General features: G+C 50.7%; 1 protein-coding gene across 1 annotated transcript in view; it reads left to right on the top strand.

Moving 5' to 3' along the window:
* Window positions 1–16037, top strand: part of LOC105493362 (RNA binding motif protein 19) — a 142705-nt gene that overhangs the window by 40831 nt on the left and 85837 nt on the right. The window contains exons 18-21 of the mRNA XM_071071012.1: window positions 994–1054; window positions 5045–5124; window positions 7306–7361; window positions 10695–10811. Coding sequence (XP_070927113.1) covers window positions 994–1054; window positions 5045–5124; window positions 7306–7361; window positions 10695–10811 — 314 coding nt within the window. The remainder of the gene's footprint in view (window positions 1–993; window positions 1055–5044; window positions 5125–7305; window positions 7362–10694; window positions 10812–16037) is intronic.

Raw genomic sequence — 16037 nt, forward strand, 5'->3', positions numbered from 1 at the left:
ATTCAAGGATTCTGGAGCTGGAAGTCACAGCCAAGATGACCTAGTTCACTCTCTTCATGGAACATGGCTGGAGGCTGAGCTTCAGAGAGGCTGGTTCACTGTCCTTAGGTCACACAGTCCACTTGAGGCCCTCAGGGGAAGAGCCCCTAGTTCCCAGGGCTCCTGTCTCACGCCCTGAGTGGAGAGCCGTGGTTAGCAATCAGCCTCCTTGGGCTTGGATCCCAGCTTTGCTCCATGCTAATGATGTGACCCTGAGTGAGTCTGTCAGCCTTTCTGTGCCATAGTTTCTTCATCTGTAACATGGGGATGTTAATAGACTCTTCTCATGGAGTTGTTTTGATGACTGGGTGAAGGAGATATTCCAAGTAAAGCACCTGACACTTTAAACACAAGAGTCAGTAAGCGGCTGCTGCTCGTAGTATTTGTTTCTCAAGATTCTCCCGGGCCCCTGGGCTTCCCCGTTGCCCATTGGTGAATGGGCACCTGCCTTTCCCTGGGCCCCGTGTGTGGTGCTGCAGACACAGTCGGGAACCAGGTAAACATGGATTTTGCTGTGATTGGGTTTCAAATTCTAGCAAAGGAGACAGAAAAAGTTAAGGGGAAAATAGAATAGACTATGACTTAAAATTTTTGTAAAAATTATTTTGGCATTTGGTGCAGGGGGCAGTGAGAGGCCCGGACTGGGACAGTAGACCCCATGCTCCGGAACTTAGGCCCGGCTTCCCGATTGCATGATCTACAGTCAGTCTCTCACTGTTCTGTGTCCCACTTCCTTCTTCTAAAACTGGAACAAGAAACAAGCCCAGCTGCTCTTATGGGGAACCCTAGGGGACTGTCCAGGTTACTTAAAGAAGGTCATCACTCATCACCTCAAAATGTTTTGGGGACCCCAAGTTGTCCATATGGCAAATTTGGGGGTATAGTGTTTGACAAGGGCCCTTGCCTGCATAGTGGTTTAGAGCTGCTGATGATACTTGTTACTTTCTTATCCAGGTGTTTTCAAAAGTGGGGACAGTGAAGAGCTGCTCTATCTCCAAGAAGAAGAACAAAACAGGTATTCCGCATGAAATTCGGAAAGTATTCAGTATTCAGCCGGAAAGAGTGGTTTCCAAAAGAAGCTCCAGCTTCAGACAAGGAGTTGAGGGAGTTCTCCCTTGCACATTTTGAAGGTTCTCTTTTTTTCTGAAGCATGGTCGGCCTCAGACTCTTTGAAAGTAGCCCCTCTTTCTGTTCCCCTGGAGTCTCCTGCTTTCCAGTCGAAGCAGCCTCTCGGGTCAGATCCTCCTAGAGCCTCCAGCACCTCAAACCGCCGGAGTGGTTTCAGAGTGGTGCCATTTGTGGGCAGAGAGCGAGGACCCTGGATGGTATCTAGAGGCTCTGCCTCCTCCCAGCACATCTGTGCTCTGAAAGTTTGCTAGGAAATAGCAAGAAACAACCAGTCTTGCGCTCTCCCTCTTCCCTTCTGAGGGAGATAACCCAATTGTAGATCTTCTGGAACATTCCACTGAGTCATTAACCACACAGATTTTCCTGAGTTACTAACCATGCACCTCCCAGGCCAGTGGGTACATGGGCAGGCAGAGAGCACCCTCGTCTCTCCATTCGGCCCTGGGTGCTATCCTGAGTCTCCTGGCCTCTGCTGGGCTGTTCTCCAGCCCTGGCTTCCTGCAGGGGATACGTCCTTGCTTTTGCGCAGCCGTGCCAGCCCTATCCTGAGTCCCTTTGGTTTGGCAGGATTTGTAGGAATGCCACATGTGTCAGCCCACACTGTGTCCTGAGCACCTGCTGAATGCAAAGTACTGGGTGGCCAGAATGTCTACTGTTGAGTTATTCCTCAAACAGTCCCCAGGCCCCACCAGGCAGCAGGCACGGTGTTAGTTATATATAAGACTGAGGGAAACGCAGCCCTGCCCGCAGCATGCACACAGTCTAGCTGGAGAGAGAAATGCGCTGGTGGTTACATTAGAGTGCAGCAAGAGGTTGGATGGCAGAGACAGGAGTCCAGCACAGGGGATGGATGCCACATCAGCCCAAGGCTGGGAGGGTTAGGGGCGCAGAGCAGCCAGGCGGCGGGAACAAGGTATTCAGAGGCCACTCACACTAGTGGTCGAGCCTGGAGAATTTGTTGAGGAAGAGGCAGGAGATATGCCTAGAATGGTAGGCGAGTTCCAAACCATGACGTGGCTTTTATGCCACACACACAGAAGAGTTTTGACTTTTCCCCAGAAGTACTGGGGAGCCATGGAGGGTTCTAAGTAGACATATGGCACAGAAGTCAGAGCATCCTTGTATTCATTTACCAGGCTGCCATAAGAAAGTGTCACAGACTGGGTGGCTTAAATGACAGAAGTGTGTTGTCTTACAGCCATAGAGTCTAGAAGTCTAAGCTCAAGGTGCCAGTAGAGTTGGTGCCTTCTGGGGGCTGTGAGGGAAGGTCTGTTCCAGGCCTGTCTCTGGGCTTATAGATGGCCGCCTCCGTGTTCACAGGGCATCCTCCTTGTATATGCCCATCCCGTGTTCAAATCCACCCACACTTTTTAAAAAAGAACAGCAGTCATCCAATCATACTGGATTTAGGGTCCACCCTAATGACTGCATTTATTTTTATTTTTTGAGGCAGAGTCTGTCACCCAGGCTGGAGTACAGTGGTGTCATCTCAGCTCACTGCAACCTCTGTCTCCTGGGTTCAAATGATTCTTTGCCTCACCTTCCCCAGTAGCTGGGATACAGGCATGTGCCACCATGCCTGGCTAATTTTTGTATTTTTGGTAGAGATGGGGTTTCACCATGTTGGTCAGGCTGGTCTCGAACTCCTGACCTCAAGTGATCTGCTTGCCTTGGCCTCCCAAAGTGCTGGTAATACAAGCGTGAGCTTCCACGCCTGGCCTGTGACCTCATTTTAATTTGGTTACCTCTGTAAAGAGCTTGTCTCAGATAAGGTCACATCTGAGATACTGGGGGTCAGGATTTCTACATGTGAGTCTGGGAAGACACCGTTTACCCCTTAACATCCCTGTTCTCCAGAGTCTTCATATATAGTTTTGGATGCAAGGAAAGGCAGCTAAGTACCAAGTTAATGATGAGAAGGACCAGTTGTGAGGATTTCAGGAAAAAAAAAAAAGTTGTTGCTGAAGTCCAGGATGAGGGTACACCCAGACGGAGGCACACCCAGGCTAGCAGGTGGAGGTGGCTGTGCCTGCCTGTCACTGTGCCCAGTCAGATGCTCTGTGGGGCCAGCCTTGTCCTCCTGGGGAGTGCTCTTCAGCATGTTTTAGAAGTGGTTATCTGATCTTTCCATGTCATAAGCAGCTCTTAAAACATACACTCTCTTTTTCAAGGGCCTGTATTTGAGAGCCCTGTTCTCTGGGGCCCGTCCGTCACAGTTTGGGGAAAGTCTAGACAATGTGTGTCAGTCAGGGTTGCAGCAGGAGACAGAAAGCACTCTCAGCTGGGGTTGGAGCAGAGATGTCTGTAAGGAAGGGGCCAAGGTGTGGCTGGCTAAGGGAGCCCACAGGGATGTCCAGGGAGTGGGTTCTGTAGGAAGAATGCCTTTTCCCCTGCCTTGCCTGGAGGGACATTGGAGGAGAGTGTGTGACCAGAGCTTAGCTGAGAGTTGGAGCCACGAGATAACCTGCAGGAGTGGTGGCCGTGGATTGGACATGGCCACTGCAGAGCCACCCAAAGCAAGGAGGCAGATGGGGACATGAGGAAGGATCCAGTACTCCAGCCTCTCTCTCCTCCATCCCCCCACCCCCCAATCCCAGATCAGAGCCTCTTGTTGGCTGATGCCAACAGGAAGCCAGGAATCTGGGGAGCCCAGGTAGAGCTGTCTATAGAGGTCAGCTTGCCATAGACACGGTGGCGGAGAGTGGATCTGCATAGTGTCAGTAACTCAGAGATGAACTTGACCTTCTCACAGTTGCCTTTCACACAGTCACTGCGCTTTTAAAATCTCATAGGTACACAGACATGCCAGCCCACCACCTGCAGCCTCAGCCTCCAAAAGAGAGCTTTCGAGGAGTATCTGCTTGAAGAACGAACATTTAAAGTCGCCGTGGGGTGGCACTGGCTGTCAGTTCTGTCTGAGCCATGTATGGGCAATTAATGGAATTCCTTAATGCACTTGGCTCTTATTTTGAACACCTGCTGTCAATGGAAAGGCAGGAGCATAGGTCTCACAAAGAGCACGGTAAAGGTAAAGATAGAAACTGCAAAGTGAGCCAAAGGTAGAGAGCCTCGAGCCTCATTTGAACCCATCAGACTGAAGTGAATCTTTGAATTCACAATAAAGAATAAACCTAACAAATATGTATAAGATGCTGGGGTGTGAGTGGAAGGTGGGGGGACATCAAATCTAATGTCAAGAGGGCAAGATGTAATTAGGGATCTTAATGTTTTTTAGTGCCCTATAAAAGCACTCCTCCCTCCCCAGTCATACATAGTGACGAAGCAGAAGTTTCTGATGAAATTTTTGCAGTATTCTTTGCTATCTGAACTCTTGCTACTTGCATCCTAGAAGTAAGGAACCAGAGAAGTTTGAATAATGCAGTCGCCCACATGATCCAAACTTTATATCTGAAACCCAAGAACTGAATGGGATTGGCTGGTGAGAAATATTGTTTGTGAAGAGCAAGCCTTTGGTGCATTTGACTCTCACGCACATGTTCATTTTGGGCATTACGTGTGGAGGCAGAGGACTGCCCAGGTAGAAGTTTTGCCACTTGCCTTCATGATGGTCATCTCTCTTGGTTCAGTCTCCCTCCCAAAGCAGAATCCTATTATGAAGTTAATTATCATGTCAGTCATCTGTTAATTAATAGTCAAATGGGCCTCAGGTGGCAGCCATGTTAACTGCATTGACTGATTTCGTCAAGATAACTAGTAATAAACAGCAAGCCAGGAGCCGAGATTTTTGGGGAATGAAGGGGGTATGAAAATAAGAGAAAATATAGCGCAGGTCTGGGGGCCCGTCACAGCCCTTGCACTTGGCCTTGTGCTTCCGCTTCACCCACTGGTGTGATTTCCACCTCTCTCTCTCTCTTAGGAGCACTGCTTTCCATGGGGTTTGGATTTGTGGAATACAGGAAGCCGGAGCAAGCCCAGAAAGCTCTCAAGCAGCTCCAGGTAAAGTAAGGATTCTCGGCTGAGGGCCGCGGAGGCGCTTGGCGGGTAGTAGGAGGTCCTGTCAGCCCTCTGAAATTGAGTGGGAATGTGTGTGAAGTCTACACTTGACCTGGCCCATTGCTTTCACCAGATCTCTAGGGGACTGTGGCCCAAGAAAAAATTAAGAACCTTTCCCAACACTCCACAGTCACCATAGTTCGTTCATTGGATCCATAGCACTATTACCAAGGGCCTGACATGTGCCAGGAGTGGTGCAAGGCCTGGGAGAGGTTGCTGATGTGGACCCCTCTTTCTGGTGGGGTAGACAGGCCATGGACCTCTGAATAAACATGCAGGACCAGGTTATGAAGACAAAGCTGCAAGTTGGGGGTGGAGGTGGGGCACTTAGGCTGTGTGGTCAGGGAAGGCCTCTCTAAGGAGGTGACAGTTGAGGCCACACCTACTTCGTCAGGAGTCAGCTGCTCAGAGATCTGGGACGGAGGTGGTTTGGGAGGAGGGACCATGTGCAGAGGGTCTGAGGCAGGGGCTGTAAGGTGGGAATGAGCTTAGTACGTTTGAAAAGCAAAGAGGCCACTGTGGCAGGGGCGACGTGGGGTGGCGGTTCAGGGTGCAGGATGAGGAGAGAGGTGTGCAGGGCAGGATCTTCTAGGCCATTTTACTGCTCAGCCTAAAGGCAGTAGGAGACCATTAGAGGGCCGTGAGCACACTGGCTTCTGCTTCAGCCTCTGCAGCTGCTGGTGTGGAGAGGGGACGGTGGCTGGGGGCAGGGGGCAGGTAGGAGACCCTTGAGTCATCCAGCCTTGGCCAGGGTGGGAGAAGGTGGGGAAAACAGGGCTGAACCGAAAACTGTTTGGACAAAGACTCAACATCCTTTTCAGACAGAGAAGGGAGATATGCCTTCCTGCTAGATCCTAAGTACAAGGACAGATCGGGACCCTCTAGCAGGAGGGGAGCTGGGGGAACGAGACAGCCTGGGATTGGCACCAAACCACAGGGCAAATTTTGCACCACCTATAAGTTCCTTTTTTTTTTTTTTTTTTTGAGATGGAGTCTTGCTCTGTTGCCCATGCTGGAGTGCAGTGGCGCGATCTCGGCTCATTATAAGCTCTGCCTCCTGGGTTCACACCATTCTCCTGCCTCAGCCTCCTGAGTAGCTGGGACTACAGGCACCTGCCACCATGCCTGGCTAATTTATTTGTATTTTTAGTAGAGACGGGGTTTCACCGCGTTAGCCAGAATGGTCTCGATCTCCTGACCTCGTGATCCGCCCGCCTTGGCCTCCCAAAGTGCTGGGATTACAGGCGTGAGCCACCGCGCCCGGCCTAAGTTCTAATCCAGAAGCTCTGTGGCCTTGCCTGGGTTCCTTTATGGGATGTAGTGTCTTAGAGTTGGATGATGGTGCCTAGGACGGCCTTCAGCTAATGTGAAGGGGATTCAGTAGGTGTTAGTAGCTTGAGAAGGTGTCCTCTGCTCCCTTCATAATGCCCCACATCCTAGGCTCTTCCTGGTCAGGGGCTGTGTACTCATTTAACTTAAAATCGGCTCTGCAGGTTCAGTGGTCCATATTTCTCTTTCACGTGATGTAAGATTCTATGAAATTTTACTTTGCACGTGTACTGTATTATGTTTTGGACATCATTGTGTGCATGCATATGTGAATATTGCCTCCAAGAATTGTTCCTACGAAGCTCTGCATGCTGTATTTTATGGGAGATTTAAGGGATTTTCAAGGGTAATTTTGCTAATACACCAGTTCCGCCTTGAGGGACCAATGTTAGTACCTAGCTTTAGATGCAACTCCACTATGATTTAGAATATTTTTCAGGAACATACAAACTAAACCCAACTCTCTCTGCAAGCCAGACCTATGGGCCTTACTTTGCCTGAACATGCTTATAAACAATGGAAAATTCCGTGTCCCTTGAATGACATCTAGGTCAAGGCCTACCTGTGACTTAAGAGAGCATCCAAGGGCTGAGTCTCTGACCACCAGCTGCTGCCTGGGCTCGGTGTGAGCCATTTCAGGGAAAGGCCATCCTCTGTCCTCGAGGCCAGCTAGCCCTGCTCGCTGGGGAACAGAGTCTGCCATCTGCGAGCCAGGGCTCTGCTCTGGTGAAGGGCAAGGATTCAGGTGAGGATTTCTAGGGACAGAGAGATGAGCCATGTTGTCTTCTCTCTTAGGGTCACATCGTGGACGGCCACAAGCTGGAAGTGAGGATCTCGGAACGAGCCACTAAGTGAGTCTTCAGTGTCCTCAGTTCCCTTTCCTGTGAGCTGGGGTTTCCTGTTCTTGCTGCCGGCCGCCCTGGAGGCTGTCTCTCACCCTTAAATGTCCTTTCCACCCATCCCTTTACCATTTAGGACTCTTCCTAATTAAGATACCTAATTAAGTTAGCATTTACCAACTCCGACCCCTGTTTTCCCAGTGAACTATAACAGTGTTAGTCCTTTGGGTGAATGTTTAATGCACGGGGGTTTTTTTTAATAAGAAAAGGAACAAGTGCAGGAGAAACAGGCAAACAACACTCATCTTGGGATAAATAAACCAAGGAAGAGCTGGAGGTTGCTGGTGCTGTGGATGAACCAGAAGAAGCTGTAAAACCTAGATGTTCCTCTTTATGGAACATGCTTTCTTAGAGCTGAATGACAGTGCCTACGATGGCCTCCAATTAATGTTAGAGAGATTCTGTAGGTGTTAGAGATGGAGGCAGACCAATTTGCCCAATGACCAGTATACTGAAGTAGGGGATTATTTGGAGATTTAGCTTTGCTCCTCCATTTCTACTTGCTTGTATATCTAAATGAGCTATTACACCCGACGTGCCTCCAACAGTGTCCGGCACATAACAGGTGCCCAGCGTAAGCCATTATTGTCATTATCATCTACTTGCCTTGGGTGATAAAATGACTGCCTCTAACAGCCCTAGAACTGGTTTCAGAAATTTATTCGGTAGTTTTCAGCAAGTTGGTCATTTGTTGTGGTCATCCGGCAAATTAGCTGCCAGCGAATTGACCTTTCTTTTTCCTTTTTTCTTTGTTGTTAATGCTTCCTGTGAAACCAGCTTGGGCCAGCTCTGGTGTTCTTCACCCATTGTGGTCTGTGCTATGTTAAGCATCCTTGGAGGGAAGAAGGCTTGGTACAGGGGCCCTCCTGAGCTGCCAGTATAACAGAAAGAGGTCAGGCTTTGAGCCCCACACCTGTAGTTTCTAATCCAGGAGCTCTGTGACCTTGCATGGGTGACTTTGCCTCTGAAGTGAAACGTGCTAACCAGAGGTTGTGTGTGAAGCATCTAGCACTTGCAGTGCCCATGAGCACTGAGCCGGCGGTTTCTGTCCAGTACCCTATCTCCAGAGAGCCTGCCTGAATTCAGCCTTGCAGGATCTCACTTCCTAGCCAGTGTTCATGGAACCATTGTTTTACTCAAGAAAAAATTACAGCAAGCCCACTGTGTACCATATCCTCCTCCTAGGCACTGGGGATGGCGTTTCCTTGGGAGTTTACACCCTAGGGCAGGCAGTGCTGTTCCATAGAAGCTTCTGCAGCAATGGAAATGTTCCACATCTCTTCTGTGCAACATGGTAGCCAATTGCCACAAGTGGCTATTTAGCTCTTGAGATGTGGCAAGTGCAACTGTTTTCGCTGTCTATTGCCGCATCACAAAGTATCCCAGAACTTACAGGCTGAAAACAAAACGTTGTCTCATAGTTTCATGGGTCAGGAATTCAGGAGCAGCTTAGCTGGGAATTCTGCCTCAGGGTCTCACATGAGGTTACAGTCAGGATGTCAGCTAGGGCTGCAGTCATCTGAAGGCTCAGCTGGGGCTTGTGGATCTGTCGTGAAGATGACACACTCACATGGCTGCTGGCAGGGGCCTCAGTTCCTCACCTTGGGGATCTCTTTCTGGGACTGTTTGAGTGTCCTCATGGCATGGCAGCGGGTCTCTCCAGAGTGAGTGATCCAAGAATGGGAAAGGAGGAGGCCACAATGTCTTCTGCAACCTAGTCTGAGAATTCACACGCCCTCCCTCTGCTGTGTCCTGCTGGTCACCCAGGCTGGCCCTGGTAGAGCGTGGGAAGGGATTACATGGGGTATGAACACCAAGAGCCAGGGATCATCGGACCATCTTGGAGCCTGATACCCCAGCAACTGAGGAAGTGAATTTGTAGTTTTGCTGCTTCTATTTTTTTGAGACGGAGTCTCACCCTGTCACCCAGGCTGGACTGCAATGGTGTGATCTTTGCTCACTGCAACCTCCGCCTCCTGGGTTCGAGCAATTCTTGTGCCTCAGCCTCCCGTGTAACTGGGATTACAGGTACCTGCCACCACACCTGGCTAATTTTTGTATTTTTAGTAGAGATAGGGTTTCACTCTGTTGGCCAGGATGATCTTGAACTCCTGACCTCAGGTGATCCACCTAAGCCTCCCAAAGTGTTGGGATTACAGGTGTAAGCCACCATGCCTGGCCTAGTTTTGCTTTGTTTTAATTTAGATTTAACTAGCCACATGTGGCTGGTGGCCACTGTATGAGACAGCATAGCCCCCAGAATGACAAGACAAAAAAAAGAGCTGTGCTGGGTAGCTGTCCCCTTCCTTGCTGAGGGTTCAGGCTAGTCCCCTCCCTTCCAGGTGTGGCAGCCAAGGAACATGATTAAATTTGTAATGTACTAGCACAGGGGTCAGTGCCAGGAAGAGAAATGAAGCTGGTGGGGGTGTGGGTGAGGGGGTTGCCGTTTTAATGAAGACAGAGAAGGCCTGTGAGGAGGTGACATGGAGCAGGCCTGAAGGAGGTGAGTCCTAACGTGGTTATTATCATAACAGCTGCCATTTATTGAATGTTTACCACATGCTGGGTCCAGTACTGAGTCTGCTTATTAAATCTTCAGACAATCAAATTGGGTTGGCCTATCATTACACCCATTCTACAATGGAGGAAACTGAGGCCCAGAGTGGCCATGTTACTTGCCCAAGATCATAGAGATCCTAAGTATCCGATTTGGCATTCACACCCAGCTTGTTAACTCCCAGCCTTTCTCACTTCCCTACCCTGTTTTGGTGGAGTGGGAGGTTTCCCTGGGAGAGCAGGGGGACAGGTCAGGTAGCACTGCGTTGGGGATGACCTTGAACGTGGGCTGAGAGTGTCCTCGCTCGCCCCCTGGTCCATCTTCATGGTTAGGCCCCCGCATGTTCCTCCTCGGGTTATTGATGAAGTGTCACAAACAAGACCTTTGGAAACCAACCAGGGCCTTTCTTTGCAACTGGAGAGAAAGACACAATAGAGATTGGGTTTGGTGAGAAACCAGCCCCACCCTTAGCGGGGCTCCTTAAGTCCCTGGTGGCCCCAGAGTCTCTCAAATGAAGGGCAGCAGCCACCCAGGCATGGATGTGTCCCCCTGACGTCTGCAGCTATTTTGGGTCCTGTCACCTTCCTCTCCTTTCAGGTTGGTCCCCCACCCCACGCACCCTCCTTGAATCCATCACCTGAATATTCTGATGGAGGCGTGGTGAAGTCAGTGTTGGGCAGGAGCTGCTGAAGCCCCAATAACTCGAACCCTCTGCCCTCACCCTCCAGGCCAGCCGTGACATCGGCTCGGAAGAAACAAGTTCCCAGAACGCAGACCACCTCCAAGATCCTGGTGCGGAACATCCCCTTCCAGGCCCACAGCCGGGAGATCCGAGAGCTCTTCAGGTGAGAAGCGCTTGTTTAGTCCAGGGGACTGGTGTGTGGGCGGGGAGCCTGCCCGAGTCTCGGGGAAGGTAGCCTTTGGGTCCTGGATGGTTCCGCTGCAGGCCGGCTCAGTGGTCTTTCAAAGGTCATCTTTTGGCTGCTTTTGATTTATCTCCCTTAATCTCAGTTGTGGCTCCCCAGAGCATTGTGCAGGAAAAAAGTCAAAACAGCCAGGTTTCCCCTCTCCAAGGCAGATGGAGAAAGGGCAGGCAGGCTTCCCTGTCCCCATCCACAAGGTGCAAGAGGGGCAGGGGCCCCAGTGGCTAAAATCCAGCCCTGCCCATGATCTGCTTGAAATTTCATCCAGGCCACCCCTTTGGTTTAAGGTGCTAGTTTTCCACCTTAGCCACACATTCCAGCCACCTGGCGATGGCTAAAACACACCTTTGCCAAGGCTGCATCCCCAGAGGGTTGGATTCCATTTTTCAACAGTGGGGTCCAGACATCGGTGTTGTGCTGAAAGCTCCCCAGGGGATCCTAATGTCCAGCCGGGGTTGGGGACCAGTGGCCTAAATGGCTCTACGGAAACGAAGGTGAATTACCTGCACATGTAAAGCAGTCCGTCAGCACCTGCTTGCACAGGCGTGGGAAACACAGCTGTCACGGGGACCCAGCCGGTAACGGCAGCAGACTGGGTGGGGACTGAGCAGCAGGAGGGCCTCTCTCTGGCCATCCAGCTGGGATGCCACACAGGAACTCAGGCTTCATAAGACCAGTTCCCATGTTTTGAAAGAAACTAGCCATGTGGATTCTTAAGGGGAATTCATCAGCAACTAATTCACTTTTTAAAACCAAGACAAAGTCTGGCCTGCCCCAGGGCCGCTAGTTGGTGATCCCTATGCTGACGTGTTACAGTGTTTGGCTTTTTCAGATTAGGTAGGCATCACCCAGCACCAAGCCCTGAATGAAAGAAATGTCCTTATATCAGGGCCTAAGAAGGGACTGCTTGAAGCCAAGGCCCTCCCCAGGCACGGGCAGGGTAGTAGAGAGACCATCTAGCTCTCAGAATGTAATGGCAGATGAAGTCAGCTTCACCCAAACACATTGTTGAGGCTTGGGTGGGATCCAGGACTGCTCGGGGGACCTGCAGCACCGTGGCCTGCGTGTGGGTGAACATTTAGAATTCTACAAACTAGGTCTCGTTCATTCATTCTATGCTTGCACAAGGATCCGAGAGTGAAGCCTCTGTTAGAGTTGCCAGTTAGCATCTTGCAAGGTAATCTGTGGATACAAAATAAGCCTTGTGTTTTGGAGATGAAAAAGAATTATCTTTGTGTGGCATCTACCTTCTTTGCTTTCACTCTGTAGTTTGAAGCATAAGAAGTCACCTGGGGAACTTCAGAAATCTTTGTCCTCTTTTTCCCCTGTTTATTCTAAATCATACAATAGTATTCAGTTCATAAACAGATGTGGTGTGTGGTGAGCTGGGATCTGAGGCAGAGACCAATCCTGCCTGTATCTGGGAAACAGGATCTTAGCTATATGATCCCCGGGGATCCCACAGCAGGAACAGCCTGGCAAGATGGGGTCATGACCTGGGGGATGTTTCCCATTTCCCCAAACCTCGGTTGATCAGTCATCCCTCCAGGAAGGTATATATCCTTAGCCTCTCGGTGTGTCTGCTTACTTTAACATACTCTGCTTTTTAAAAGGAGTCCAATTTAAGAACTGCCAGATTAAAACAGGCTTGCTAAGAAGAGCACATGTTGATCAGGAAATAATATCCTGCCGAAATGACAGTTTCACTTGGTTCTGCAGTATATTTAGGATGACACTTATCCGGGGAAACAAAAGACCTCGAGGGAAGAGAGAGCACTTTGTTTGATCTCACGTATTATATTTATTTTTAGAAGACAGGGAATTAGTGTCCGCTGAACATAATTACATGTGGTGACTCTTCTCTTTGGCATTGTTCTGATGAGAGTTTTCTTAAACCCCTGGAAACGTAAGCCCTTCTTGGAGGGGCCGTACCTGCTATTGTTGTTCACTCCGACCGGGGACGTAAGGCAGTTCTTCATTGCAGACAGCAGGGGTCGCTGTGAGCCTTCTCAGGGACTTCTCCGAGATTGTCCAGGGAAGCCCCAGACAGGATTTCAGACAAAGCCACTGGCCGGTAAAGGTCGTTAGCCAGGGGGAGGTTTCAGGGTTTCGGGGAACCAGGATGGTCCATTTGGCCAGGCAGGTTCTATGGGTTTATCCTACCAGGTGTAGTAAAAATCACAACTCCCTTTTATTACACGCTTGCTGCGTACTGAGCTCTGAGCTTGAATGCCTTCCCATGCAGAATCACCTCCTTTAAGCCGCACAGCAGCCCTGTGAGGGATGGTCATCCCTTTTGCACCTGGACAGAAACTGGAGACGGAAACTAGGGAGACGAAGTGTCCTGCCTGAGACCACCCTGCTGAGTGGGGATTTGGATCTAAGTCAGCCTAACCCAGAGCCCCAGCTTGGAGCCACTCCTCTCTGCTGCCTGTTCTTTTGGGTCTAAAAGGAGCTGTCTTCCTCCAGATCATTCCAGTGGGAACCAAATGACAGCGAGTGTGTCATTTGTACCAGGCACTGTGCTAGCCACGAGGCATGTAGCTGTTTCAGGAGAGATTTAGGTCTCTCTGTAGGGGACCAGAGAGGAAACTGACAGTGACAGCCAGTGGGACAGGTGTGCAGGTGAGAGCGCAGGGCTCCGGAGATCATTCTCCAGGCAGGGCCTCAAGCTACCCTGCCTGCTGGAGGGGAGAGGAGGCGCCCTCCTAGCCGGAAGGAGCAGTGCCTGGGGCCCTTCCCGGAGGCCACCAGCCTTCCACTGGGTCCTCAGTGCACCGCACTCCAGCCCCTTAACTAACCAGCCCTGGATTAAACCAGACAGGCATCAAGAGGCACTGCATTTCCGTGTTTCTGTGCGATTGCTGTCTGGGGCGACTCAAAGATTACGTTTTTGGAAACTCAGAGAGAGGCACGGCAGTGGATTCGTGGACAACGATTCTCATCCTCTCTGTGGCTCTCTTTTGGGACCTCAGTTTCCCCTGGCATAAACTGGTGGTAGTAACACTGGTGATAACATGCACTGTAATTTGTGCTGATGCTGTGGTAATATGTGTGAGTGCTGATTTCTTTCTCATGTCCCCGGCCCTGTGTGCTGCGGTGCCTCATGTTTCTAGGGGCCCATTCATCACCATGGCCCGGTAAAGCAGTTTCATGTCCGCTTCTCAGTGAAGAAGCCAGCTCCGGAGCCCAAATTCCACCCACTGGGTCATCAGATGCCTCAGGCCGCCACCCTGCTCAGCAGCCTCAAGGACTATAAGGATTAAATGAGATTGTGCAGATGAGGCATTTAATCCAGCCCCTGGCAGGGTAGCAGGTAGTTAATAAATGCTGACTGTGGTGTTCAACAGCACCAAACCAGTGGAGCCAGGATTTGAACCCAGGGTTTGAATCTGACTTTATAGACAGAACCCAGGTCCACAACGGCAGTGCTGAAGCCTTGAAGGTCCTGGGCAGCGTTTTCCTGTTTTGTTTTGTTTTGTTTTGTTTTGTTTTGTTTCTGCAAAGGAAGGCTGTAATCCTGTAATCCTCTCTTCCTGCCCCATTCATCTGTGTTCTGGGGCAGAGAGTCAGGAAGGACCTTGAGGGACAGGCTGAGCCAGCCCCCCTCTACCCCCCAAAAGGAAATGTGGAAGACACACAAATGGCGGTGCCCCAGACTGTGCAAGTATGCAGGTACACACAAACTTCTCACCCCACCACTCGAGCAAGGATGGAAATGGCCGGTGGTCAGCTCACCCGGCCGGTGCCCAGAGTCTTAGGTCAGTATGGATCTAAAAGAAGGAAGGAAGGAGGTGGAGACTGGGCTTCCCACTACCCCACCCCCACCCCCACCCTGTCTGGGTTTGCTCTGGAGTAGGTGTGTTGCACGTGTGTTTTGCCATGTTGTTTATTTTTCTCTTTCCTTGTCTCCTCCGGGAAGTGCCCGGGGCAGAGAGGCAGGTCAGGGCCTGGATTGGGCCTAAGTGTGTACATGCAAATGAAGCCTACACTTGGGGCTCTCCTGCTGACACACAGCACCTGTGTGCAGAGCGCACGCGTTTGGTGGAGAGGGTCTTGTTTCCGCCCCCATTTCAAAAGCCGGAAGTGGTGTTAAAAACAGAGCTGGCTGATACAGGCATTCAGGAGGCATGGGACGCGGGGCGAACCACTTCCCAGGCAGTCTCTGTATCAGTCTGTCCACACAGCAGCCCAACATGGTAGGACTGTTAAACCTACCTTCTAGATGAGGAAACTAGGGTACAGACAGTAACGGTGCTATTCCTAGATGGACCCTGGCTTGCCCATTTCTGTCATAATCCATGGGGCTGCCTGGTTTGAGCCACCTGGGTTCCGGCAGGCGGTAGCCTGCATCTTCCAGGAAGGAGGCTCTGCAAACAGGGTCGGCCTCACACTTGGTTAAATGCACTGCTGTCACCTTCTTGAAATTCTTAGTAATGTTTGAACGAGGGGTCCTGGATTTTTATTTTGCACCAGGCCCTGCAAATTGTATAGCCAGTTCTGCCTGCAAACCAGTGGAAGAATCAGGAAGTTTGGAGCCAGGGTGTAGTGGCCATTGGCCAGGCTTAGTTTGCTCGTCTGCAGGATGGAAATGAAGAGTGTGTCTGCCTCCCCTGCCTCCCTGCCAAGGCGGTGAAAGGCTCAGGGAGAGGGTGGGTAGACAGGCTGACCAGAGGAGGGACGCGTTTATGGAAGCTTGTCTGTCACTGTCATGATCATCACGAAGGCCCTCGGTGGATTACTGCTAAGGAACGCGTTTCAGACCTGCCTGTCTGAGGATACCGCGGGAATGTCCAGGCAGCTCTGAAGTCCAGGCCAGGTCAAGTCATGGTGAAGAGTCAGTTCTGGTGATAAATCTGTGGGTTCAGTGCACTTCTCTCCCTTCCTGTGCTATGTCATGTTAGCTCTCCGGGCCTCAGTTTTCCTCATCTGTCAAATGAGGATGAAAAGAACCTGCCTTAGAGCTGGGTGATAAACGATGAGTCAAGTGTGTGAGACAGCTAGCATAGTGCTGGGCTCATGAAAAGCTCCCAGCCAGCGTAGCTGTTATTACTGTGTTTCCTTCTGGTGGCCTGCCACGCCAGGAACGCTGTTCGGTGTTAGGTTTAGGAAGACAGAGTTGAGCGGGTCTGGAGGTGAGAAGGAAGG

This window comes from Macaca nemestrina, chromosome 10 (assembly GCF_043159975.1).
Source record: "Macaca nemestrina isolate mMacNem1 chromosome 10, mMacNem.hap1, whole genome shotgun sequence".
NCBI lineage: Eukaryota > Metazoa > Chordata > Mammalia > Primates > Cercopithecidae > Macaca > Macaca nemestrina.